Source organism: Pelobates fuscus, chromosome 4 (genome assembly GCF_036172605.1).
Source record: "Pelobates fuscus isolate aPelFus1 chromosome 4, aPelFus1.pri, whole genome shotgun sequence".
Taxonomy (NCBI): Eukaryota; Metazoa; Chordata; class Amphibia; order Anura; family Pelobatidae; genus Pelobates; species Pelobates fuscus.
Window position 1 is genome coordinate 109,948,835 of NC_086320.1, and position 22,624 is coordinate 109,971,458.

At 37.6% G+C, this 22,624-nt stretch overlaps 1 protein-coding gene across 3 annotated transcripts in view; it reads left to right on the top strand.

The window, feature by feature from the left end:
* Positions 1–22,624, top strand: part of ZNF521 (zinc finger protein 521) — a 282,483-nt gene that overhangs the window by 126,765 nt on the left and 133,094 nt on the right. For 2 of the 3 annotated variants that reach the window (XM_063451461.1, XM_063451460.1), the window contains exon 4: positions 4,096–4,180. In XM_063451461.1, the coding sequence (XP_063307531.1) occupies positions 4,096–4,180 (85 nt within the window). The remainder of the gene's footprint in view (positions 1–4,095; positions 4,181–22,624) is intronic. The other variant, XM_063451459.1, reaches the window with a different exon arrangement.

Here is a 22,624-nt window from a genome sequence, read left to right on the forward strand (position 1 = left end):
GTTTTATTGCTGTGGATCTCTGGTTTACATTCAGACACACCAGCAATATAGAACTCCTAGAAACAAGGGAGATCAAGATAGAAAAGAGGGACAGAGGAATTGCTGACCAAAATAGGGACTGTCACTCCTAAATCCTTTTGGAGACACATGAGAGTTATGCTTTATGCTGCTTTGCATATAACATGGGTATTTATGTTGGCACCCCATATGTTTCAGAACTTAATTTTCCTATGATGCTCAGCCAACCTTTTTGATCTTTTCCACCATGGTCATAATACAATCTACATGTTCAGGGCAGTGCTTCTTATTTTCCCATATTTGCCTGCTTATGATGTCTTATAAGGCACACTATGCTAGTCATTGCTTAATGGTAGATTTATATGCAATAAATTCCACATCCATTATCATTTTGGAAATATAGCCCACGAACATTTACAGTGCAAAAAATTAACCATGTTCACTAGACTTTTGTCCGTATTATTATTTAAATAAATACAATACAAAAGGTAGATAGATTCCTTAAAATGAACACAAACATGTATTCCTGACCCTATAGTGTTAAAAAAAAAATATGCTAGCCTTCCTAATACCCTTAAATAGCTTGAAAACTCAACTTATTTACAGTACTGCACCCAGCCCCCGATCTGCCTCCTTGACTAATGTCATCAGAATATTTTATCTTGGCCAATAACAATGTTTTCCCATAGTGGTCGTCTGAGAAGTGGCCACTAAAGGTTTTCCTAGGCTGAACAAGGCAGTGTTTATAGTGTTTACAGCAAAAATCATGCAGGGGCCAACTATACTCACCAGAACAACTACATTAAGCTGTAGTTGTTCTGGTGAGTATAGTGTTTCTTTAAATGTTGGCCCCACCCACTTAACTACAATGTTCAGATGTTAGCTCACCACCAATGTATGCAATGCGTAGTTCTGGGTTCTAAAGACTAAAATAGGGGTTAAATCAAAACCAACCCATTGGTATCCCTGATGTTTTCGTAGCATAATAAGTAATTTATTTAAAACAACTATGAGTTTTGGGAGGAGATCAGTCTCTTTTGTCTAAATACTATGTGTACACCAGATCTGGAAACATTTGGTAAGTGGATAAAATAAAGTAGTAAATGGGATACATTCCAACAAATGATCAGCCTGATAGATTTCATGAGCAAATTTTGTCCTCAGATACTTATTTTCTTTAGCATAAGATGCAAACAATAGACCATGAAATTCAAATCCAAAGGGATTCACATTACATGACTTCATCCTACATGCATTTTGAATCATAACAGCGAAATGTGAAGTTTCAAGAAGTCAAGCATTAACCTCTTCTGCTAAAGTCTTTTATATACCCCTGGCATAGAAATAAAAAGTAGAGACCCCCAAATTGCCAGTTTTGGATTAAAACACCCTTAATTCTCTGACCCCATATGGATAAAATAAGGAAGTTTTGATTCACAAACATCTGGGTGAGAGTGCCAATGGACCATCTCTGTTCTATACTAAAAAGTTTAAAATGGAACATTTGACTCTTTGAAAATATTCCATGTAGATTAAATAAGCAGCTGTTTTTAATGTGCCTCTCCCATTCTCTGAGGATAGGATGAAAATCTAGAGCCATGGGGAGAGAATGCATCATATGTCTATCCCCAGGGCTGGACATTTTTGATGGGGGAGTATAGGCATTGTATATGCCTTGTGGGGGTTAGCATTACTATGATTTGAGGGGATTTATTGGCGAACATTCCTTTGGCATCTTAGTATTTTGTAGACACAAAATCTGGCGCTACCAGACTGATTCCGTAAGCTCCCCAGCACATATAGTGAGAGGAAGCTCTAGTTATCTCTTATTGGGTATACTAAAATGTCATGGAGATCACCAGGCTGGTATGGACAGGGGCAAATGAAAGGCTACTCCTGTCTCTATTACTACTTGCACCTAAGCCCAAAGGATAAAGGAATCGTGGTCATTTGGCTGGGTCACTCTTATTAGTTGCTGCACACACATCTTTACATTTTTTTTTTTTATTCTTCTGAGTTGGATCCAACTCTGGATTGTTGACAGTTTAGCCCTATTTTACGCATGTTTTTTTATTTTTTATTTTTTGCAAACAAAATATTTTCTAAAACATTGCTCCTTAGTCACAGAACTGCATTGTGAATCTGATCAGATATTCGTTGGTACTGCATATATTGTTTACGCTAGTTCATTTAAAAACAATGCGTAAGAATGTTTGTGTATTGGTATACCACTCAACTCTTCCAACATGCGACTGCTTTAGGGGAAAGCAGACATCTTTAGTCTGCATGACGAGCAGAAATCATTTGCCTAAGGTGCTCAATAAATTGTATGGATTAAAAATTAATTCAAGGCCATTGCTAAGTGACTTCTTCTAAATATATCACAGTAGACATAAGGATGTTTCCGACCATCATTTACATCTCTGCCATCGAATTTACTGCAGTCGCATTGTCTGTTCTTTCTACTAGAACGATGTAGTTCATACTGCATAATGTACTTTGGGATCTTTTTTTTTCCTTTGCTTCATTTATACTGCAAACACGAGGTCACACATTATCAGTCAATTTCTATCTAACCCAAAAGTACTATAAGTACGTCGTAGGCATCTCACAAGAAGTTTAATAGCTGACCTTGTTAATAAAGTCACGTATGGTTTATGTAACCTATTTAACATTTCCTATTTTTAATTAAATGTCTCTCTATTCAGAAGCCTTACATGATAGAATTATAAACTGACCTCTCTTTGTCAGAAAATAAATAATAAAATTAGAATCACTTTTTAAAATATGGAAATTATTGGTTTCTTATAACATATTTTTCTGAAGCCTTGATTGCAAAGTATATGTTATAAATACATCTGATGTCCCAAGACCCTCTACATTGTAACAGTCAGTTTAACTGATCTTTTTTTCCCTTCTTCTTCTTAAACTATAACTTGCCTTGAGAGGTTAAATATAAAAATAAAAAAACAAAACCACACAAAATAAAATTGCAGGGCATCATTTTTAGAGAAGAAATAAAATCATGTCTTGGTCCAGTAAAACACAATTGCAAGCTCTGTAGTGTGGCAGACTGCAGGAGCTAACAGAGATTGCAGTATGTAACAGATGTGTTAGATCCTGCAGTCTGCCCTAAAAACCTTGCAATCTGTTCATGTTTCCTTGTCTTGGGGTTGTAAATTATTCTAGTGTATCAAACGTGCTTCGAAAAAGAGAGGCAAGTGGTTTGTTCAGGGCCCTATAAGAGTTGCAGTGATCAGTAATTGAGGGGTGGACTTATAAAAATGATTTCAAGGGCCTATATATAAAGCTTATTGTGGGTACAATCTAATATATGATAGGCTTAGAAAATGTAAGTATACGGGTTTAACTAATGCCTATAATGATATGTAGGTCTGCTCCAGTTTGTAGATACTTTTCCTAGCAGAAACACCATTTTTGGTGGTCTAATGTAAGATACACTGTTTCTTGTCTAGCTACCGGTGCTGTGTGCAATGATGACATCATGATGATATCATGGTGTGTTTTACTGGAGTCAGATACTGCATGCTCTTCAGCAAGAGAGCACTAATGTAGATCTCTGCCAATAATAGTCCATTACATGTCTACACCTCAGTCCTTATTCTGGTGATATACAAGTGTCCTCCTAATTCCATGATTCAAGAGCTTCATCTACACCTTTGTTGACTTCCTAAAAGTTCACGAAATACATGTTGGGCTTTATTCACTAAACAGTGAATTGTAGTGAACGGATAGCCAAAGAAGTGCATGCGGCTCCATTTTTCAAAATCTGCTATTTATGTTTGATTTCTGCATTATGACTTTCAGTGTCATTTTCTTAGTGCAATATAAACATTTTGTGAAAATGCCAGGCACTAATTACAGAGGAGATTCTCACAACAAACCCTAGCCATATCTATCTACAATATTTTTATAATGCTTCCTAGTCGTTATACATGCTGTGAAGTTACTATGTAACTTACACTGTTTGCAAATCATTTTTAAGATTCTGAAGTCTGTGTTTTAAATGATGGAGGGGGAAAAAACCCATAGGTAATGATACCTTTTGTCTTCTAGAAGAAAACCTACCAGTGTATTAAGTGTCAGATGGTTTTCTACAATGAATGGGATATACAAGTCCATGTTGCAAACCACATGATTGGTGAGTACATATCTTATTCTGCTAATTTATGAATGTGGATGCATGATAGTTAATTATCAGGAGTAACTTTATATTTTGTATGTTCTCATATGATAACAGGCTTTTATTTGTATGCATTCCTCGTTTTTATTATGATAAAGTGGTATCTTTTTCACATCACATGATAGTTTGGTTTTTAGACCTGCTAATTTTGACAGATCTGATATAAATATCAATATAAATAGATTGCATCCGTTACAGCCTGTCTACCTGTAAATGTGGCATGTTATCCTTACTTGCATGGGCGCCAAAATGGCAAGATGCTTGGGAGAGCAGTCAATCCGGAATACCCAAACGCTGAGCACTACTAAATTTTCGTGTATGAGTTTAAATTCTCTGAAATTGCACAGAAGTGCAGCACTATTTAATAATGTGCTTGAGTTTCACTTTTCCTCAGTTCTCCCAACATTGGGTGACAGCCGACTATGTCAGGTGATTGAGGGAAAAGTAGTGATATGGAGAGCATCTGCTTCAGAGTAAAGAAGATTTATGGAGGCTGATGGGTAAAGGATAGGTGTCACATGGATACTGCTCTGATTAAGGTTTTTAAAAGTTATTAGGTGCGTGTGTGGGTAATTAATACAAAATCACATTTTTAAAATTGTCATTGGAGGTCTTCAACAAAGATAATGGGTTAAATCAACCCTCTCAGCAGCTCATAAGTAATCGTGGTCAAGATGGGTGCATAGGCGAATCTTGTGAGGGGGTATTACCTATTCTAGGCTGCACAGGTAAGTATAATTTTGCTTTGCTGTGCTGAACAGTTCACATAGGCATACATTTCAGAAGTATATTATGGGGTAAATTAAAAATAAAATGGTCTTGTATAAAGATAATAATGTGACCATTCATCTTTCATGCAGCATCACAATTATCTAGTTGTAATCTTGCATTTCTAATTTCTGTGAGGGCAGTGATTCTAAACCCATTCCTTAAGGTGTATGTATTCCTCACACTACTAGAGGCATAGGAGTCTGAGGGTTCTGTGCAGTGCTTTAGCTGTTCCCAAAACTGCACTCTTCTGGACTCTGATCTCAGATGTCCTATCTGGAATCTGCTTAAGCCACTCCCCCAACTTGGGGGTCACTGCCCTGAGTGCTCCTATCACAACTGGGACTACTACTGCCTTTACCTTCAACATCCTTTCAAGGGACTATTTCAGTCCTTAGTATTTATCCACCTTCTCATGTTCCTTCTTCCTGATGTTATAGTCACTGGGTATTGCCAATTCACCATCACTGCAGTCTTCTGTTCCTTGTCGACCATGTCGATGTCAAGTTGGTTGGCCAATACTTGCTTGTCTGTCTGGATCTGAAAGTCCCACAGGATCTGAACACTGGCGTTCTCAGATACCCTTTGTTGTGCCTCCCATGTGGACTTAGGAAGGTCCAGTCAATATTCTATGCAGATATTCCGGTACACTACCTCAACAACTTGGCTGTGCTCTCTCTGCTAATATCTTGCACCTGGCTACTATGTGCTGGATTGCCTCAGAGGCTTCTTCGCACAGTTTGCACCTTGGGTCTGGGACCCAAATAAAGACCTGCTTCTATCAATCTCATGCTAAGTGCCTCCTCCTGTGTAGCTAGCTTTAGTGGCTCAGTGCTGTCATTCAGTCATGCATTTTCCAACCACTGGTAGGATTCTGTAATGTGAGCCACATTACATACGATGGAGAGGTTTGTCTTACCATGTAATCTCCTCCTTTTTTGCATTATCTACCTGTTGTTGTCTCAGGCATTCCCTTAGTAGTTCATCTTTGGGAGCAATCTTTGTGATGTACTAATGGATGCTTTGTGTTTCATCCAGGACTGTAGCCAAGTACTTGGATGTTGCTGTCCTTCTTGCCTCTTCCTCATGGTTGCGATGTGTTTGTGGTACCCTAGATACTTGTAGCTGTTCTCTACATTTCCTATTTGACCTTCTGATACTTGAACTCCATCTGTCCTGATCACATTCCCACTTTCTGCAATCATCTGCCCACACTTATCTAGCCTGGACGGCATTCTGATGTCCTTGCTGGATGTCCTAATTGGGTGGATCAGTGACTCAATGTACAGCTCACTCTTGGCATAGATCAATAGATAGAAAATACATTGTTTCTCTCAGAATTAATGTTTCATTCTTCACATTTGTAAAAAAAAAAAATAATTATTCGCTATTTGCTTTACTCCACAGATGTGTTACATCCCCAAAAAGTACTTAATGTTAAAAGTTAGATTAAAGTGAATGTTGTCTTTTTTTTTTTCTTTTCTCTCAATGTTGACTTGGCATCAGCACTAAAAAGATGGCCTTCTAGTCAAAAATGCTGTTTCTCATATGCTAATGATATACTTACAAAGATGACTGATAACAATAAGAACATTCTTGAGCAGCTAGTTTTCTTCCTCTTCATAGACGGAATGAAGGTGATAAAAGTGGGCTGGTAGGCTGTTCCAGGCTTTTACAATAAGTATTTCCTGGCAATACCCCTATATATTCTTTATTCAAAGCTTCTATAATTTTGCATATACTTTCTCCACTCAAAGTGACACATAACACCATGGCACCCCACATCGACCACATAACAACTGCAAGTTTCCAGGTGTGAGGGTTACTCAGACTTGGTAAAATAAAATATATAACGAATTATAGCAATTACCCAGTATTTGTAATTGATGAATAATTTGCCAGTTTTAGTAGAAAGAAAAAAAAAATTGTACAAGAAAATTGTAATTAACTACTTATTGGCCTAACTCAGACTTACTCATATGGTAAAAGGATTTGTCTAGTTTTCTCTTTGGCTCTTTTCTCGTTGGCTAGATGTGTCTTAAAATACTCAAAACTTTAAAATATTGAAAGTACTCCTTTTATCCATTTTCTTCTGTCCCTGTAGGCTACTAAAATGAGATGAGATGTCGTCTCCCATATGATATTCAGAGGTGACATTTAGAAAGCTATATTACTGAAGAGTAATTTGAACATTTTAGCCATTGAAGCCAGATTTATGAAGTGAAATTAATTTACTGCTTGTATTGGACTAAACATTTGAGACGAGTGAGCATATACTAGTCCACCATTTGTTAATAGTTAAGAAAGACGACTATGTAGAAGCTCGCATTCTTAGTATAGCCTGACTACTTTACCATTCAGATTAATAATGGGTCATAATTGGAATTTGGTTTAATGTGGCTTTTGAAATTGCATGAAATGATTGCAATTCAAGAAACATTAACTTACACACAAGTAACATACTGGAATACATAATTAGGATCTTTTAATGCCAAGTGATGCAAGATAAAGGAAATAAGTTCACACTGAGACACAAGCAATTGCTGCTGGAAGATGTGTCAAAAATCTGTAGATATTCCCTGATACATTGCGAATGTAATCTAGTCTTACCAATGTCTATTAGTGTGAAAGTATGTTTCCTTATGCCATTTATTGTTTAAACAAAGCTGGCTCAAACCAAAGTGGATTAAGTCTGAATTGTATGTGGTTCTAAGGTTAGAAATAACTGATTTACGTTGTTGCAGAATGTGAAATTGTGTGCTGTAATTACTATTGATACTCTGATGGTATCATTTTACATACATTCTTTATGCCATTGCCATTTAAATGACTGTATAAAATAAATGGAGTCACTGTTTTACCCACTCATGATGGGTATATTGTTACAATAAGAGGTAAACATGTAAAAGAGTCTTTTCTTTGAACTCAAGAAAGTTTTGTTCACAGTCATCATTGAAGTGAATGTTGATATGTGGAACACATAAATAATATCTTAATGTTTTCATTTTATACAGACTTGTAAGTGCAAAAACAATGTAAAGTTTAAAAAATAAATAAAATAAAATATGCCGACATATAATTAGTATTGCTTCCTGTTCATTTATTTATTTATTTGATCATGGGAAGGCTATGAATCTGAACATCTTTGGTGCTAAGCCACCACTGCTTGATTTTCTACATTGTCACTTATGGTGGACCTGTCACTAGGCTCTACCGGATTGATGTAGAGTTCTATACCTCAGTTGTTTTCTCACGGTTCCTCTCATCCCAGATGTTGGCTCAGGAATATGAATATTAAGTCTTGTTATGAGGACATCAAGTTCCTTTAGATATTGCTTCTTGAGAGGCTTCAATGCAGTAGAATACCAGAGATAGGCACCTTTGACCAGATATCTCTGCTCAGGTCACTTCAACTATTGTTGCAGCAATGCACGGCCAAATAATAGTTACAAATAATAGTTACAATACCTATAAGAGCACTTATACTGCTACGTCTGAAAATAAGTAGGGTTCTGTACCTTAACCTATTGAATATTACCAAAAATCCATTTTATTCTACCTTTGTTTTAGTCAATAAACACCAAATTGGAGTTAATTGAAAGCCAATTAGCAAAGTTTAGGCTAAAGTAGCCAAGCTGCTACTATAACCAAGTTAGAGAATGTCTCCATATCCTCTATTGTGGTCTGAATTTTGCAATTTGTTTTTCACTTCCCCGCAGTGCATTATTTAAAGGATAAACCCTGCTAGTTTTAAGTTAGATTATATCAATTCCCACCTGCTTGTTTGTCTATCTGTCTTGCTTGCTAATTCTGTTCCCAATTTTCCATGTCTTCGTAACACACTGGATATAAATTCTTAAGATTTTTTTAAATGAGAAAATATCCGTGGCAATATCTGTTTTCAGTCTGATAACTTTTGACCAATAATTGCCATCATCTAATTATCTATTTTGGTCATGAAGGAATTTTTCTCTGTGGAGGCTGGCATTCCGATTTGAGCAGAAATCCCTCAAGATACATGTGTGTTCTAGGCAGCTACAAAACAACTGTCTCATGAAACATAAGCAGGCACATTGCAAACCACTCACTGTGAGCAACAGAGGAGCAGATTTGCTATTGTGGGCTCATCTGCCTGACAAATAAAATGATAAAAAGCCAAATTGTTAAATTGTTGACTGTTCACTGCTGCTACCAGGCAATTAAATTCATGTCAGTTACAGTAATAGTGTGTGTCTATTTTTTGTCAACAAAATAAAAACTAAAAACCCAAGTATTAGACGTTTATCTATAAAACACCCATTTAAATGCTTGCCTATGATTACTCTCTACACAAAACATATACAAATCTCAATCTAATGTTATTTCATTCCCCAAATTAGTTTCTAAAGTTTAAATTCATTGTGACATTTGTTTTTTCTTTGTTCGATTGTGTTTGCAGATTTTATTTCAGGCTACATTTCTAAACAGACAAAAAGAAACGAGGCATTTGTTGCTTAGTGGATCTTGAAAGACGAATACGTAATCAGTTTAACTCTGTTTTAGGCAGTGCTAAAAGTGGAGGCAGAATTAATCTTACAAAAAGAGATTACTGTGTTGAGCATTTTGCTCATTGTGTATGAATTCGGCACACATAGAAGTACTTGATGTAGATCACATTTGCAGATGAGCATAGAAGTGATGTAACATTGTCCAGGGGATACTTTTCTGAATAAGTGTTTGTTGTCTTTGGAATCCAACCACTTCTCCCACTAGTTCCACAGCCAGCAGAATAATCCTGATTTTGAACTCCTGTACCTTCTTCATCCCATGTTTTCAATCTGATATCCTGTTTCTGACTTCAGAGTATATTCCCCCAAAGCCTTGCACTAGTCCAGTTGCAGTGTTTTGTCTGTGCATTCAAGAATCGTTTAGCAGTACTCCATGTTGAATCCCCTCCTCCCCCCCTTCCCCCCCCTTTACAGGTGCGTCTGCAAGTTATAAACAGTTCAGAATTGTGCCCCTTTCACCTTCCATCTGATTATAATATCTCCAAATGTTGGAATTTTGGTGGGTATGCCAAACAAATACACTGTTTACAACAAAACTCTGGATTGTACAATCTTAAACCATTAACTATTAAATAAGCAAGAGGATGAGACAAGCAGGGCTAGAGTCTCTCAATCTCTGAACATTGGAGGGCCCCTCAATCTGATGATATTCCCATTGTAAGAGGATGTCAGCCTGTCCTAAAACTCAGAAATATTTTTCTGAAATCGCCAGGTCAAGAGTTAGTTCAGGGAGGCAAGTGGCAACTGGTACCACATTCCATTTTTCTATTCTATTCTATTTCACCTCTCAATATTCCTTCCCACTTGCTCCATAAAAATGAGACCACTTTCCCATCCCCTTCAAAAAAATAAGTAAATGACTGTGAATATCTCTTGCATTGGATCCCTGAAATGCTTGTGTGTCCCCGTCATATTTATGGATAAAGTGTTTTTGTGAATATATAAGATCTTAATAAGCAGACTCTTTTGAAAAATATTGTGGTGTTTTTCTTTTTCCGATGTACAAAGCCACCAGATGTCCAAAGTCCGTGTATATAGTCTGTTTAACAAATCAAAGGCTGTGTACAGTAGGGATATAAAACCTTGTCTCCCAGCTGTCCTTGGACTACGGTTTCCAGAACTGGCTGTTAGAGAACTTTCTGATATTAGTCCAACAATTGGCGAGACAATGAATATTCCTGATATACAATAAGACCAGCAGGCTTCTTCAGCTTCCCTTGTCTCCTTGCAGAGTAATTTCCCCCAAACAAGGTGCATCAAATACGCTACTCTCCTTTGATGTGCAATTTATGGAATTTATTAATTTAAACATTAGCCTAACATTTCCGGATATTGGACTCCTAAATGTCACATGCAAAAAAGGGTGTTCCAGAACTTTAATGCAATGTGTTAATTAAAGGAGTGCTCTCTACAAAGATGACTTTTCGCTCCCCTTTCCCTTTTATTTTAATTCATCTATCATTATTTTTATTTCATTTTCCATCTATTAAGAGTGTATAGAGAAGTGACATTTAGGAACTTAGCAAGAAGCACAAATCTTGTGATCCAAAGGTCTCACCATTTTGGAACCTGATGTACATTCAGTGCAGTGTTCTAGAATAGTTTTTCAGACACTAGTCTAAATATTTGGTGCTTTCACAAACTTAGACATATTCACTACACACACTTTGGTGTGATTTTTCTTTTTTTCCGATTCACTGTACAAAAACAAGTGTTTAACCTCTAAGGGCCAAGGTTCTTAAATAAAAACAAGTTGTTTTATCTCCTGCATCAGATCCTAAATAAATGGCATGCCCTGCTGTGCACAGCCTTCTTCCTCCTGTTGTATATACATCAGTATATATCTGTGCATCACATTTTATGTGCACAATAAAGGGATCAACACTTTGAGGTAAAATGCCAAGTCTTGAAGGTACCCCAATGACCAGCAATATATGCTCCTTTCAGCCATGCATACTTTAGATTGCCAGTGTTTCCTACATTAACAATGCAATTTTGAGAGGCAGTAATATTTATGTGAATATTTATAATTATATGCGTCTGTGGAGCATGTCTAATTTTATGTAATTAAAGCCAGGATGCAATACGAAGGTTGTCTGTTTGCATTCAGGGTGAGCAGTCAAGTATTGTGTAATTTGAGTCTTGATTCACATGCAAGAATAATTTAGCCGGCTTGGTCTGTTTTACATGAGGCCTGTTTGTTCAGCATTTTTTTTTCTTTTCTTTTCCATAGAGCCTGTAGCATAAATGTGTGATAGTGTGGCATACCTTCCAGCTTTTCAAAATTTCACGGGTGTTTTGCCTCCGGGGATATCAGAAAAGTCCCCATATTGTGCAGGACCAAAATGTGAATAAATATGCTTTGGTGTCCCATTTTTGAATATGCACTGAACATTGACACATTCCATTTATGGCTGTAAGCATCACCAGTGAGGCAATTTGGCTTTCTGATACAGCCCCACAAGGTGTCTACTCTCTACCACATGTTGGAAGACTGGTGTACCGGTACTATACAGGCTGCCATGGAGAATCTGTGCAGTCACTTCAGATATCTCAGTGAAGGTGGCCTCAGTGTGGCATGCCTCCCAACAGTCATATTTCACTGAGTCAGTCCTCATTTTTGGGTCCTCCCGACACAACTTAGTTCTTTGGTGTTCCACTTTTGGAGACACCAGGGAACTGTCCCCAAAAAGTATAGTGCAAGTCCATCATTAGCACTGTATTCAGTGTACTTGGACACTCCCAGAGAGCACTGAAACTGTGATCCCTGCAGGGACTGCCACTTGAGCTGGTCAGGCAGCCCCTGCCACAGGCATCCTGATTCTCTGAAAACAGGAGTTGGGAGATATGGTGTTGGGAGTGTAATGTTTAGTCAGGCCCGAGCTCATTTTATTCTATTGCTGTTTAGATACTGTTCATTTATCTAAGTGACAACTCCCAACTGTCTCTGATTTGTCAGGACAGTCCTAATTATGGAGTCCCGTACTGGGTTTGTTAGCCGGTATCTCACTTTGGGGAACACCAACAATTGCTCCAGTCATTATTAATGTGCACAATAGTAACAGGCAATAGGGTTGAGCGCTACAACAAACCCAGAGGTATTCCAGTCTGTTAATATCCTAGTAAAATGGACGGTTAAAAAGAAAAAGGGTGCCAAGCATTATAAAAGCCTACAGACACATCTCTGGTATGCTTATAATTCCATATTTTTATAACAAAATATTGCCACAACAGGACAAACTTTATGTTCTCTGATTAAGCTGTAGGGCGGTGCATGTTCTGCCCTGCTGTTTTCTGCCTTGATGCGTTAAAAATAAATAAATATATATATTGGTGCTTTTAAAATAATAAATATGGAATTCTAAGCCCACCAGAGAGAGATCTGTGGGTTTGTAATCCTGGACACACAACTTTTTGTTTGAGACAAATCTAGAAACAGTCCACAGCAAGGACGGTCAAAGTGCATCATCACTGAGTTCATGAAAGAGCGGTTCAGAATGTGCACTCCTGAATGAGACTGGCCAAAGTGATTGTCAGTATGTGCTTCGCAGTCTGCACTGCTAATTCAGTAAGTGTGACTAGCTAGTTTAGTTGTTTGTGCTTGACTAATAGGATATCTGTTAAGCTAGTAAGGTACAGGGGCATACCTAGAGCAATTGGCACCCGGGGCGGATCCTGTGATCGGCTCCTTCCCTCCCAAATGTAAAAAAAACACCCACAATTTTTTTAAAAAATGTTTTTGTTTTTTAAATTGCTCACATTAGTAAACTTTGTAAAAACCCCTGTCCTCCCCCCCTTCTACAAACCCATGTACTGCCCCCTTCTACAAAACCCCTGCATTCCCCTTCCACAAATCATCTGCTAAGCCCCCTTATACAAGACCCCTGACCCAATACAAAATCCCTGCACCCACACACAGTTACAGGCATACAGTCACATGCAGACAGTCACGCATACAGTCACGCACACAGTGGCAGGCAGACAGTCACACACACAGTCACAGACAGTCATACACACACAGTTACAAGCAGACAGTCACACACACACACACAGTCACATGAAGACAGACACACACCCTCGATGTGCAACACTAACAGCAGTGGGTATGGGCTGTGTTAAGCCCCACCAGCGCTGTTGGTTTGTTCCCACCCCACATTTGATTAGCCCTGCCCCCTCTTTTCTTCTGTGTAGCAGGTTTTGAAGTAATGTGGCTGCGTTGCTGGTCTCTGTGTGTGTGAGCTGTGTAAGCACTGGTCATGGCACCCTTCTACCTATTGGCACCCGGGGCAGAATACCCCTCTTTATTACGCCACTGGTTAGGTGTAATGTAAAAAGAAAATAAGTGTGTGGGAGTGTAACCTCTGGGGTTGGGGAGCACCGTTTTATTCTTGGACACCGATAGCAAAATGTCTCAGACCAAGCCCTGGTTATGGTACATATAGAACCGTTATATGTGCCTTTTTTTTGTTTGTTTTAGTTTTTTTATAATTTCAAGAAAGTGAATCCTTAGTGGTTTTTGGTGTTTGGTATCTTTTGTATTTTCTATTATTGTGTAAGCTTATTTTGGTGTACTACTGTAACCAGCGTATGTGTATAAAGTGTATATATTGTTATTACATCTTTTACAGAGTCTCATTCTCATCACATGAGTACTTTCTTCCATTATTGTCTAAGCTGTACTACTGTAACCAGCATATATGCAAGTATCTGTGTGTGTATATAAAGTGTGTATATTTTAATTGCATATTTTACAGTCTCATTTTCATCACATGAGTACCTTTTTCCACTATGTCCATTCCAGTGTATGTTAATTTTCAAACACTTTATAAAGAATATTAGATTTTGTTGTGTGTGTTGAATATGCATTTTAAAAACGTGCACTCTGAATAGCTCTGAACTAAAGCAGAATTCTGATTTTATATATTGAGTTGGATCATAAAAGTAATGAAATCTGTGCTGTTCAGTTTTTATCAGAAAGCCAACCCCCTGTGAGTAATACTGGCTTGTTTTGGAAGAGCCAATTAAAGTTGTTGTTTTTTTGTTTTTGTTTTTTTTGTATGGCCCATTCAGAAGGGATACTTTCCCTTTAATAGCCATCTGTACAGGAGGGATGCAAAGTGGGCCAGGTCATCTCTTCTCAGCTGTCATGGTATTAACGTAGGTAATGGACCAAGAGCTCTTTTCTGCTGGGTGTTGTTTTTCATCGATTTACACAGATAATTCTATTTATTTTGTACAGTTGGTCCAGACAAACTGGGCAAAAAAAACAAACTCGATTTGAATCGCTCTATTTTGTTTTCTCTTTTGTAATATAGCTTTTTTTATTTTCTTTCTTAGTCTACAATAGTTTTGCACCAATCATAACTGGCCGAATGAATAGGTGATATAAGAAAAAGTGATTTGTGATCTGAATATTAAAATCTGCCTTGGAATTATACATTTAACCCACTGAGTGCCAGCGGTGGATATTGAGCACACCTTTACCACTCAATCTCTGAAGTGTTAACCCTTGGCTTACCCTGAGAGGCCTCCTCATCTGTTTTTCCCCATTGCTAAATAAATTAATATGTGATTTAAATGTATTTGAGATATATTGACTTAATTTTTAATTCTAGTTTAGAATTGTGAATGCTTTGAATGCAATTTGGATTGACCATAGATTGCTAATTTAAAAAAAAACGTTCATGTTGTTAAAAATGATATATAGACAATGCTTGGTATGTCTGACACTTATCCTACATCAAACAAATATAAATGTATATACCAAGGTGCAGCACAGCGCTGAAAATATATTCAATGCAAAAAATGAGCGCACTCACTGGATTCTCCAAATCAAATTAGTTTATAAAATTTCCCCCTAAATTTTTTTATTATTTTTTTAATTTCTCCTTTTTTTTTATATAATAAAAAGAGGAGAAATTAAAAAAAAAAAAAATTTCCCCCTAAAAAGAATCATCATTTCGACCTTACGGCCTTTATAAAGATCATTACGTTATAAAATGTAAAGTTGCTCGTAGCCATTCTTTTTAGAACCTCCCTCCAACAGACTGCAAATTTCGACCCAAAATTATTGCCAGTGATGGTGTCATTTTCATTTGTCTAAAACTGGTCAATCTTATATCATCGTTTTCTGCTCTATTTAACTTGCTGTCATCTACAGCCAGTGACTTTACATGGAGTTATATAGTGGCGTAACTTACTTTTAATTTAACCAATTTAACTAATTTTTTATTAAAAAAAAAATCTTTATATGCCATCTTTCTATTATATTGTATGTTAAAGATATATTTGAACAAAAGTCAAGTCGGTTTTCCCAAATATTTTTTTTATGACTGCAAAATATATATATATATATATATATATATATATATATATATATATATATCTCACAACCACAATGAAACAAGAATCCAGATTTGTTAAAATGTTGCTCAGTAGGTTTTATTTATTTATTTTATCTGCCGAATAATCAAAGAATTTAATTCAATATGGACAGTGGGTGTCGAGCTTCAGCTGTTCATATTGTTGCATTTGGTGTGCTGATGGGGTTTCTTAGGTCACCTTTAAAATTATGCCTATGACAGCAGTAGACACCTGCCAAGATTGCAAGGTATCTTACTGCTCTCAGGATGAAGTCTGTGGCCTACTATGCCTCAGTTGGGAGGTACACATTTGCTGTACAGCTGGCATCACTGTATGGGGCAGCCGTGTGGGCTGTTAGGGAGTTGGAAGGGAGACAAGCATGAAATTTTGTCTAACCCAAACTGTTTTATTTTTTTTCTCCTTTTTCTGCTCTGTTGGCTGCTTTTCAGATCATCTTTAGAAAAAAAAGAGAAAAAAAGGATAAAAAAAAAACTACAATCAAGCACCCTTTAATCTGTCTGCGATTACCAGTAGTATGAAAAGAAAAGCATAATGAGGAAAAATGCCTCGTTTTGTTGCTTTCAAAAGCCAACAAATTGGAGTTAACTTGACAGGAAGTAGCTTAATAATTAGATTATTTATTTATTCCTGACACATCCCCCTATTACTGGTCTCCAGAGACCCTGTAGATGGTACGATTTTCAAGCTGCCATTACTTTGCTGTCTTCTGTGAACAAAGAGTCTACTGTCTATCAGTCAATTAAATGCACTCTTTAAGCAGAGGCAATGCAGTCCTCAATGGGTAGAGCCCTGGGACATTGTAGCTGATGATGCCTTGCTCAGTACTGTACATCACACTGAACTGCGGTCCCTACAGAGATGGAATAAAGTCATGCATTAAAATATCACTTGTAGATTTGTTTGCTAATGAAGAGCCATTGAAATGTTTGTCTGTTTCTGTGGCAAAATTATTTATAAAAGGACTACTTGTTTGCATATATTAGTTCATTAGCTCCAAGTGCTTTTTAGGATTGGCAGAAATGAAAGTCAACAAATTAAAGCGAAGCAAGTGCATGATCATCTCGGTTTCTTTTAAATCGCATCAAAGTAATGATGTTAACAAAAAATTGAGAAAATGCGAGATGGGGGGAGGTGTGGGTAATTTAAAGAGGTTGCTGCTGAGATTCCTTTTGCAAGAATAATTACTTTGTGTTTTTAATTATCTTTATCATATTTTGTTTATTTATTAAATTATCATCATTTATATTTTACCAACAAATGCTACAATGTCGAATAAAGTGAGTACGAAGCTTAATTCCCGTCCCTGCAAGTTTTCATTAACCGTTTGACTTTTAGACGGAAATCCAATGCTCTTTAAGCTCCTTTGACACGCAAGAGGTTAAATCTTCATGCACAGGGCTTTAAAACCTTTTACACATGTGTAGTGACTGCTGTTGACAATAGTACAGAGTATGGTTGTGATAGTGGCTGTTGCGATGTGTATCTACGAATAACAGACATACATAGGTTTAATCCTGTATTTATTTATTTTTTGTGTTTGTTTGTTGGTGTTCACCTGGTGACATATATTGTGTTCTCTGATCTTTGCTCTACATGCTTCCTTACCATATTCCCTTGGGCTGTGAAATGATGGGGGAAAAGTAATGCTTACAGCCCCATGTACACTTTGGTGTTAATATGCAAAGCAGGGTACTCCTGGATGCCCCCCACTGTGTGTAGTCCCTGTGCCACACACAAAGTACACTGCTGCAATTATTACCTTCCCAAAATGTAGAGTACCGGGTGTTCCCACTAAAATAACTTCCTCAACTGCTGTACTGTTCAATGTATATGGGTGTAGAGGAGTTGATTCTCTGACCTTTTCCTTAAAAATAAATAAAATAAAATGGTAAACTATAAATACATTTTTTCCTTTAATGAGTGTTAAACCTTGCTGTGACTTCCATCTCATATACCTGGTGAAATAAGGTTATTAATACAAACAATATAAAAAAGGGCCAGCACACCTAGAATAAAAAAACAGATCTGTGATATATATATATATATATATATATATATATATATATATATTTATTTTTTATTAAAAAAAAAAAAAAATTCTGTATTCCACATAGCCAAGACTACCATTTTATGTTTAATTTTTTTGTGGGTGTTACTGTCCAGCCCTTGTTATGACATGCGGCCAACATCCAGTTGGCATTTCTCCCAAGAAGGCAGTACAATTTATAGGCCATAAAGACAGTCAGTGCAGCATGAGGGTTAGCTGAAAGGGAGAATAAATTCAAATGTGGACTTATCAGCTAATGTTCTGGCTTCCTGAGGGGAAGCATTGGGTTAGTTAAGTATCTACCCCAATCACATGCTCATCTGGCAAGCTGAATGAAGCCAGATGGGTCATGATGAGCTGACAAATGTTTTGTATTTTTATAATCAGGTTTGGCCAGCACTGAGAGCTTACGTTTTATAATAGTGCTATATCTGTAAGTGTATAGTTTGAATACAGACATTGGTGTTTATGCATGGAATGTTTTATCATGTTCAGTATGGCAACAGTAAATATGCGTTGTACTAAGGTTAGTTTGTTAATTGGTGGCTTGCACTATAATGTGTACTGTTTAACACACCCACTCTGTATATAATGAAAGAAACATCCACATTGTGGAACGTTGGAGTACAAATAATTCAGAAAGAGTATGTATTACTGCTTACTTAATACAAAGTGAAAAATCATGACAGTTCCTGTCTGTACACCATTGTTTAAGGAATAAAAGATTTGTTATGCTTCCCAATTTTCTTATGGCAATTGACCAGGGTCGTGAGTGGTTTTGCACAGGTACAGCCAGGGGATCATTCAACAAAAGGTTGAAAGTCACTGTACACTTCAGCTTGTGTTCCATATGAGCAGACATGTATTGAACTTGATTTTGTTATAGTAAATCTACGCTGGGCCTACAATTAATGGCACACTAAATCGACCCGCTACCTGCAGAAACGCTGCTGGAGGAAGTCCCGCACCTCATCAGACTTCCTCCATTATAAATTCATTTTGTTTTCATATAAAACAGCCCTCACACTTGCTAAATGATCCTACTTTTCTCATCTCTTTAGTTCATGGATACACAATCCCATGCGTCTCTTTAATACCTTTGAATCTCTTCTTCACCCATCCCAAGCCACCCCTCAAACTGACCTTTCTTTAGATAGACTTGCATGCTACTTTACCAACAAGATTGAACAGTTAAGGAAATAATTCTCCCTCCTTTCCTCCTCCCTCTCACAACCACACATGAACCATATCTTCCCTACCCTACAGGCCTTCTCTCCAGCTACAGAACAAGAGGTGGCTTCGCTTCTCCTCTCATCCCACCACCTGTTCGCTTGATCCAGTACTTTCCCACCTTATCAGATCACTTTCCCCTTGTCTTGTATCAGCCTTAACACACATCCTAAACCGCTCTCTTTCATCTGGTGTGGTCCCTGCTCCCCTTAAGCATGCTACTGTCGTACCCATCCTAAAAAAGCCATCCCTAGACCCATCTTCCCCTTCTAACTATCGTCCCTTGTCCCTGTCGTATGTCGTATGACACACTTCCTAAATTCCAACTCCCTCATCGATCCTCTTCAATCTGGCTTTTGCCCCCTCCACTCTACTGAGACTGTTCTTATTAAAGTTACAAATTACCTAATCACAGCTAAATCCAAAGGCCACTACTCCATACTAATTCTTCATGACCTCTCTGCTGCCTTTGACACTGTTGATCATGTCCTCCTTCTCCAAATTCTTCAATCCCTCGGTCACTGTGACACGGTCCTCTCGTGGTTCTCCTCCTATCTCTCCCAACGTTAGTTCAGTGTCTTATTTTGCAATGACACCTCCTCCTCTTCTCCTTTCTCGGTTTGAGTCCCTCAAGGATCTGTTCTTGGTCCCCTTCTGTTCTCTCTTTATACTGCCTCTTTTGGCAAACCTATTAACTCCATTGGATTCCACTACCATCTGTATGCCGATGACACCCAGATATATCTCTCTTCCCCTGATCTCTCGCCTGCGGTCCTGCAACGTGTCACTGCTTGACTTTCTTCAATTTCTGATTGGATGTCCTTCCACTTTCTGAAACTCAATCTCTCTAAAACTGAGCTTCTTATTTTCCCCCTCATAATGCTGATCCTCCTCCTTATTTTTTTTGTTCCTGCAAGTTGATGGTAGTTGCATCAGTCCATCCTTGCAAGCTCGTTGTCTTGGCGTTATCTTTGATCCTGGCCTCACCTTTGTGCCACATATCCAGTATCTTGCTAAAACCTGTCGATTCCACCTTAAAAATATCGCCCACATCCACCCCTTTCTCACGCAAGATGCTGCCAAGGAGCTTGTTCATGCTCTGGTAGTCTATCACATGGATTATTGTAATTCTCTCCTAGTTGGTCTCCCCAAAGGCGAACTACAATTGGCAATGAATGCTGCCGCCAGGCTGATCTTTTTCACCCGTCGTTCCTCCCATACCTCACCCCAATGTCGGTCCTTACACTGGCTTCCTGTATCCATAGGTGTCAATTCAAAATACTAACCATTTCCTATAGAGCTCTAACCAATTCTAGCCCCTCTTACATTCCTTTCCTGATTCATAGATATGTCCCTTCTCGGTGTCTCCGCTCTGCAGGTGACCTTCTCCTGTTCGCTGCTCGCACCCTTACTGCTAACTCGCGCTTGCAGGACTTCTCGCGGGCGGCCCCTTCTTTTGGAACAGCCTGCCTACTCCCATCAGACTCTCCCCTAGTCTCCAATTGTTTAAGAAGTCCCTCAAAACACATCTGTTCAGAAATGCTTATGGACTCCCAGAGTAACTTATCTATACTTATCTAAATCTGTCTCTTGCTCTCCCAAAGAGCCATACTCCACTCTTACCTCCAGCTCTGCTACTTTTCCACTTTGTATGGTGGCTGTCACCCTTGCTGCCCTGTTGTGTATTTGTACTCACCTCATGTAGACTGTAAGCTTGTTTGAACAGGGTCCTCATCTACTTATTCCTGTGTCACTGTGTAATTGTCTCATGTATTGTAAATTTCTCCCCTTTCATAATATTGTAAAGCGCTGCGGAATTATTTGGCGCTATATAAATACCAATAATAATAATAATAATTAATGATGTGCATTATAACAGCACGGCAATGTAAACATCACAATAGAGATTCTTTTTAAAGAAGCATCAAGATAAAAAAAAAAAAGAAAAAGCCAATGTTAACTAACAAACCCATTTAGACCAAGGATAAAGTGGTATTCTCAGTTTTCAAACCATTTTATCCTACATTGCAGTGAAAAGCATAGACTGTCCAACTGCTGACAGTCACATTCTGCTACAGATAAATGGTGTATTTTCCAGGGTCCTTGCTACTGTCATTCACTATCATTATCTATGATGATATTGCCTTTTGGAACTGTTCACATACATGTAGCACATCCCTTCTGTGATCACTTACATTTACTGACCAACTGGTTTAATGTTTCCACTAATTGTGTTTCGATCTCAAAAATTTCTTCTGTTCTATAACTTGATAATTGACTTGCATGGCACATCCTTATTCAAGTCAAGAGTCAAGTGCTTCATCAGAGCGGCTAAATTAAAAATCCCCAAAAGGTTTTCTATCCGAGCACTGCATATTGAAAATATTCTAGATGTCGGATAACATTAACGTGACGTTAATGGAGGTGGCTCATGTGTAGTTTTGGGTAACTGCAATAAAACCCACTAGGTGAGTTGGTTAAAAAAAGATAATATTTTGTCAGGATTTGCAATTAAATGTTTGCGTAAAAATATTACTGGAATAAATAGCGTCTTTAGCACCAAAATGCTAAACTGCCCCTTACTGAGTCTTTCAGCTTGTACTTTTTAATAGTTTTATTATTAATGATAGTACTTTGCCTCTCCCTGGAGACTTCAACTCCCTAGAAATTATCTTGGTTTTGAAAACTTTCCTGTATTTCAATTGTGGTAGCTGTGAAACAATGTATTGTTCTACATAATAAAACGTATAATTGATCGGAAATTTAAAATATCAACATTTTTTTTGTTCATGATACTATTCAAGACATCATGACATCAAGACAATAAATAGAAAGAACCTTTGGCAAATTCAATACAATTCTTAAAAACTTTTACACATGGAATTTCAAGCAATGTACTTTAAAAGCTGTAAAAAGTAAACTTGATGAAAAAACAGTCTAGCTCAAGCTTGTTATGAAATGCGTAGACAAGCTTATGTACATACAGACTTTAAGGTACACTACTGAAACTTCATGTGGGAAAAGTCAGGGTGAATAGAAGTCATGGAGTTTATTGAATTTGCCAGCGGTTCGTGCTAATTATTAGATTATACTATATATCTGAAATCTGACATTGTTTACTGTGACATTCTGTTCTGTTTTGTGTTTATTTTGTAATTGTATATTAAATCCCCCCTTACCATACAACACCTTACATGCCTTTTGAGATTACTTTTGTTTTAGGGCAAATGAATGTAAGGAAATTCCAATCCAATTGTTATCGTTATCTTCTAATGGCAAGACGAGTCTTACTCTTTTTCCATGAAAAGAAGACATCCCTCAAAAATAAGTCATAGCTTGTTTTCGGGGGGGATGCTCGTAATATAAGCCCTAGTCGCTGGTTTGCTAATCTGTCTCTGGGGAATTTTCCCCAAACAGAGCTTCACA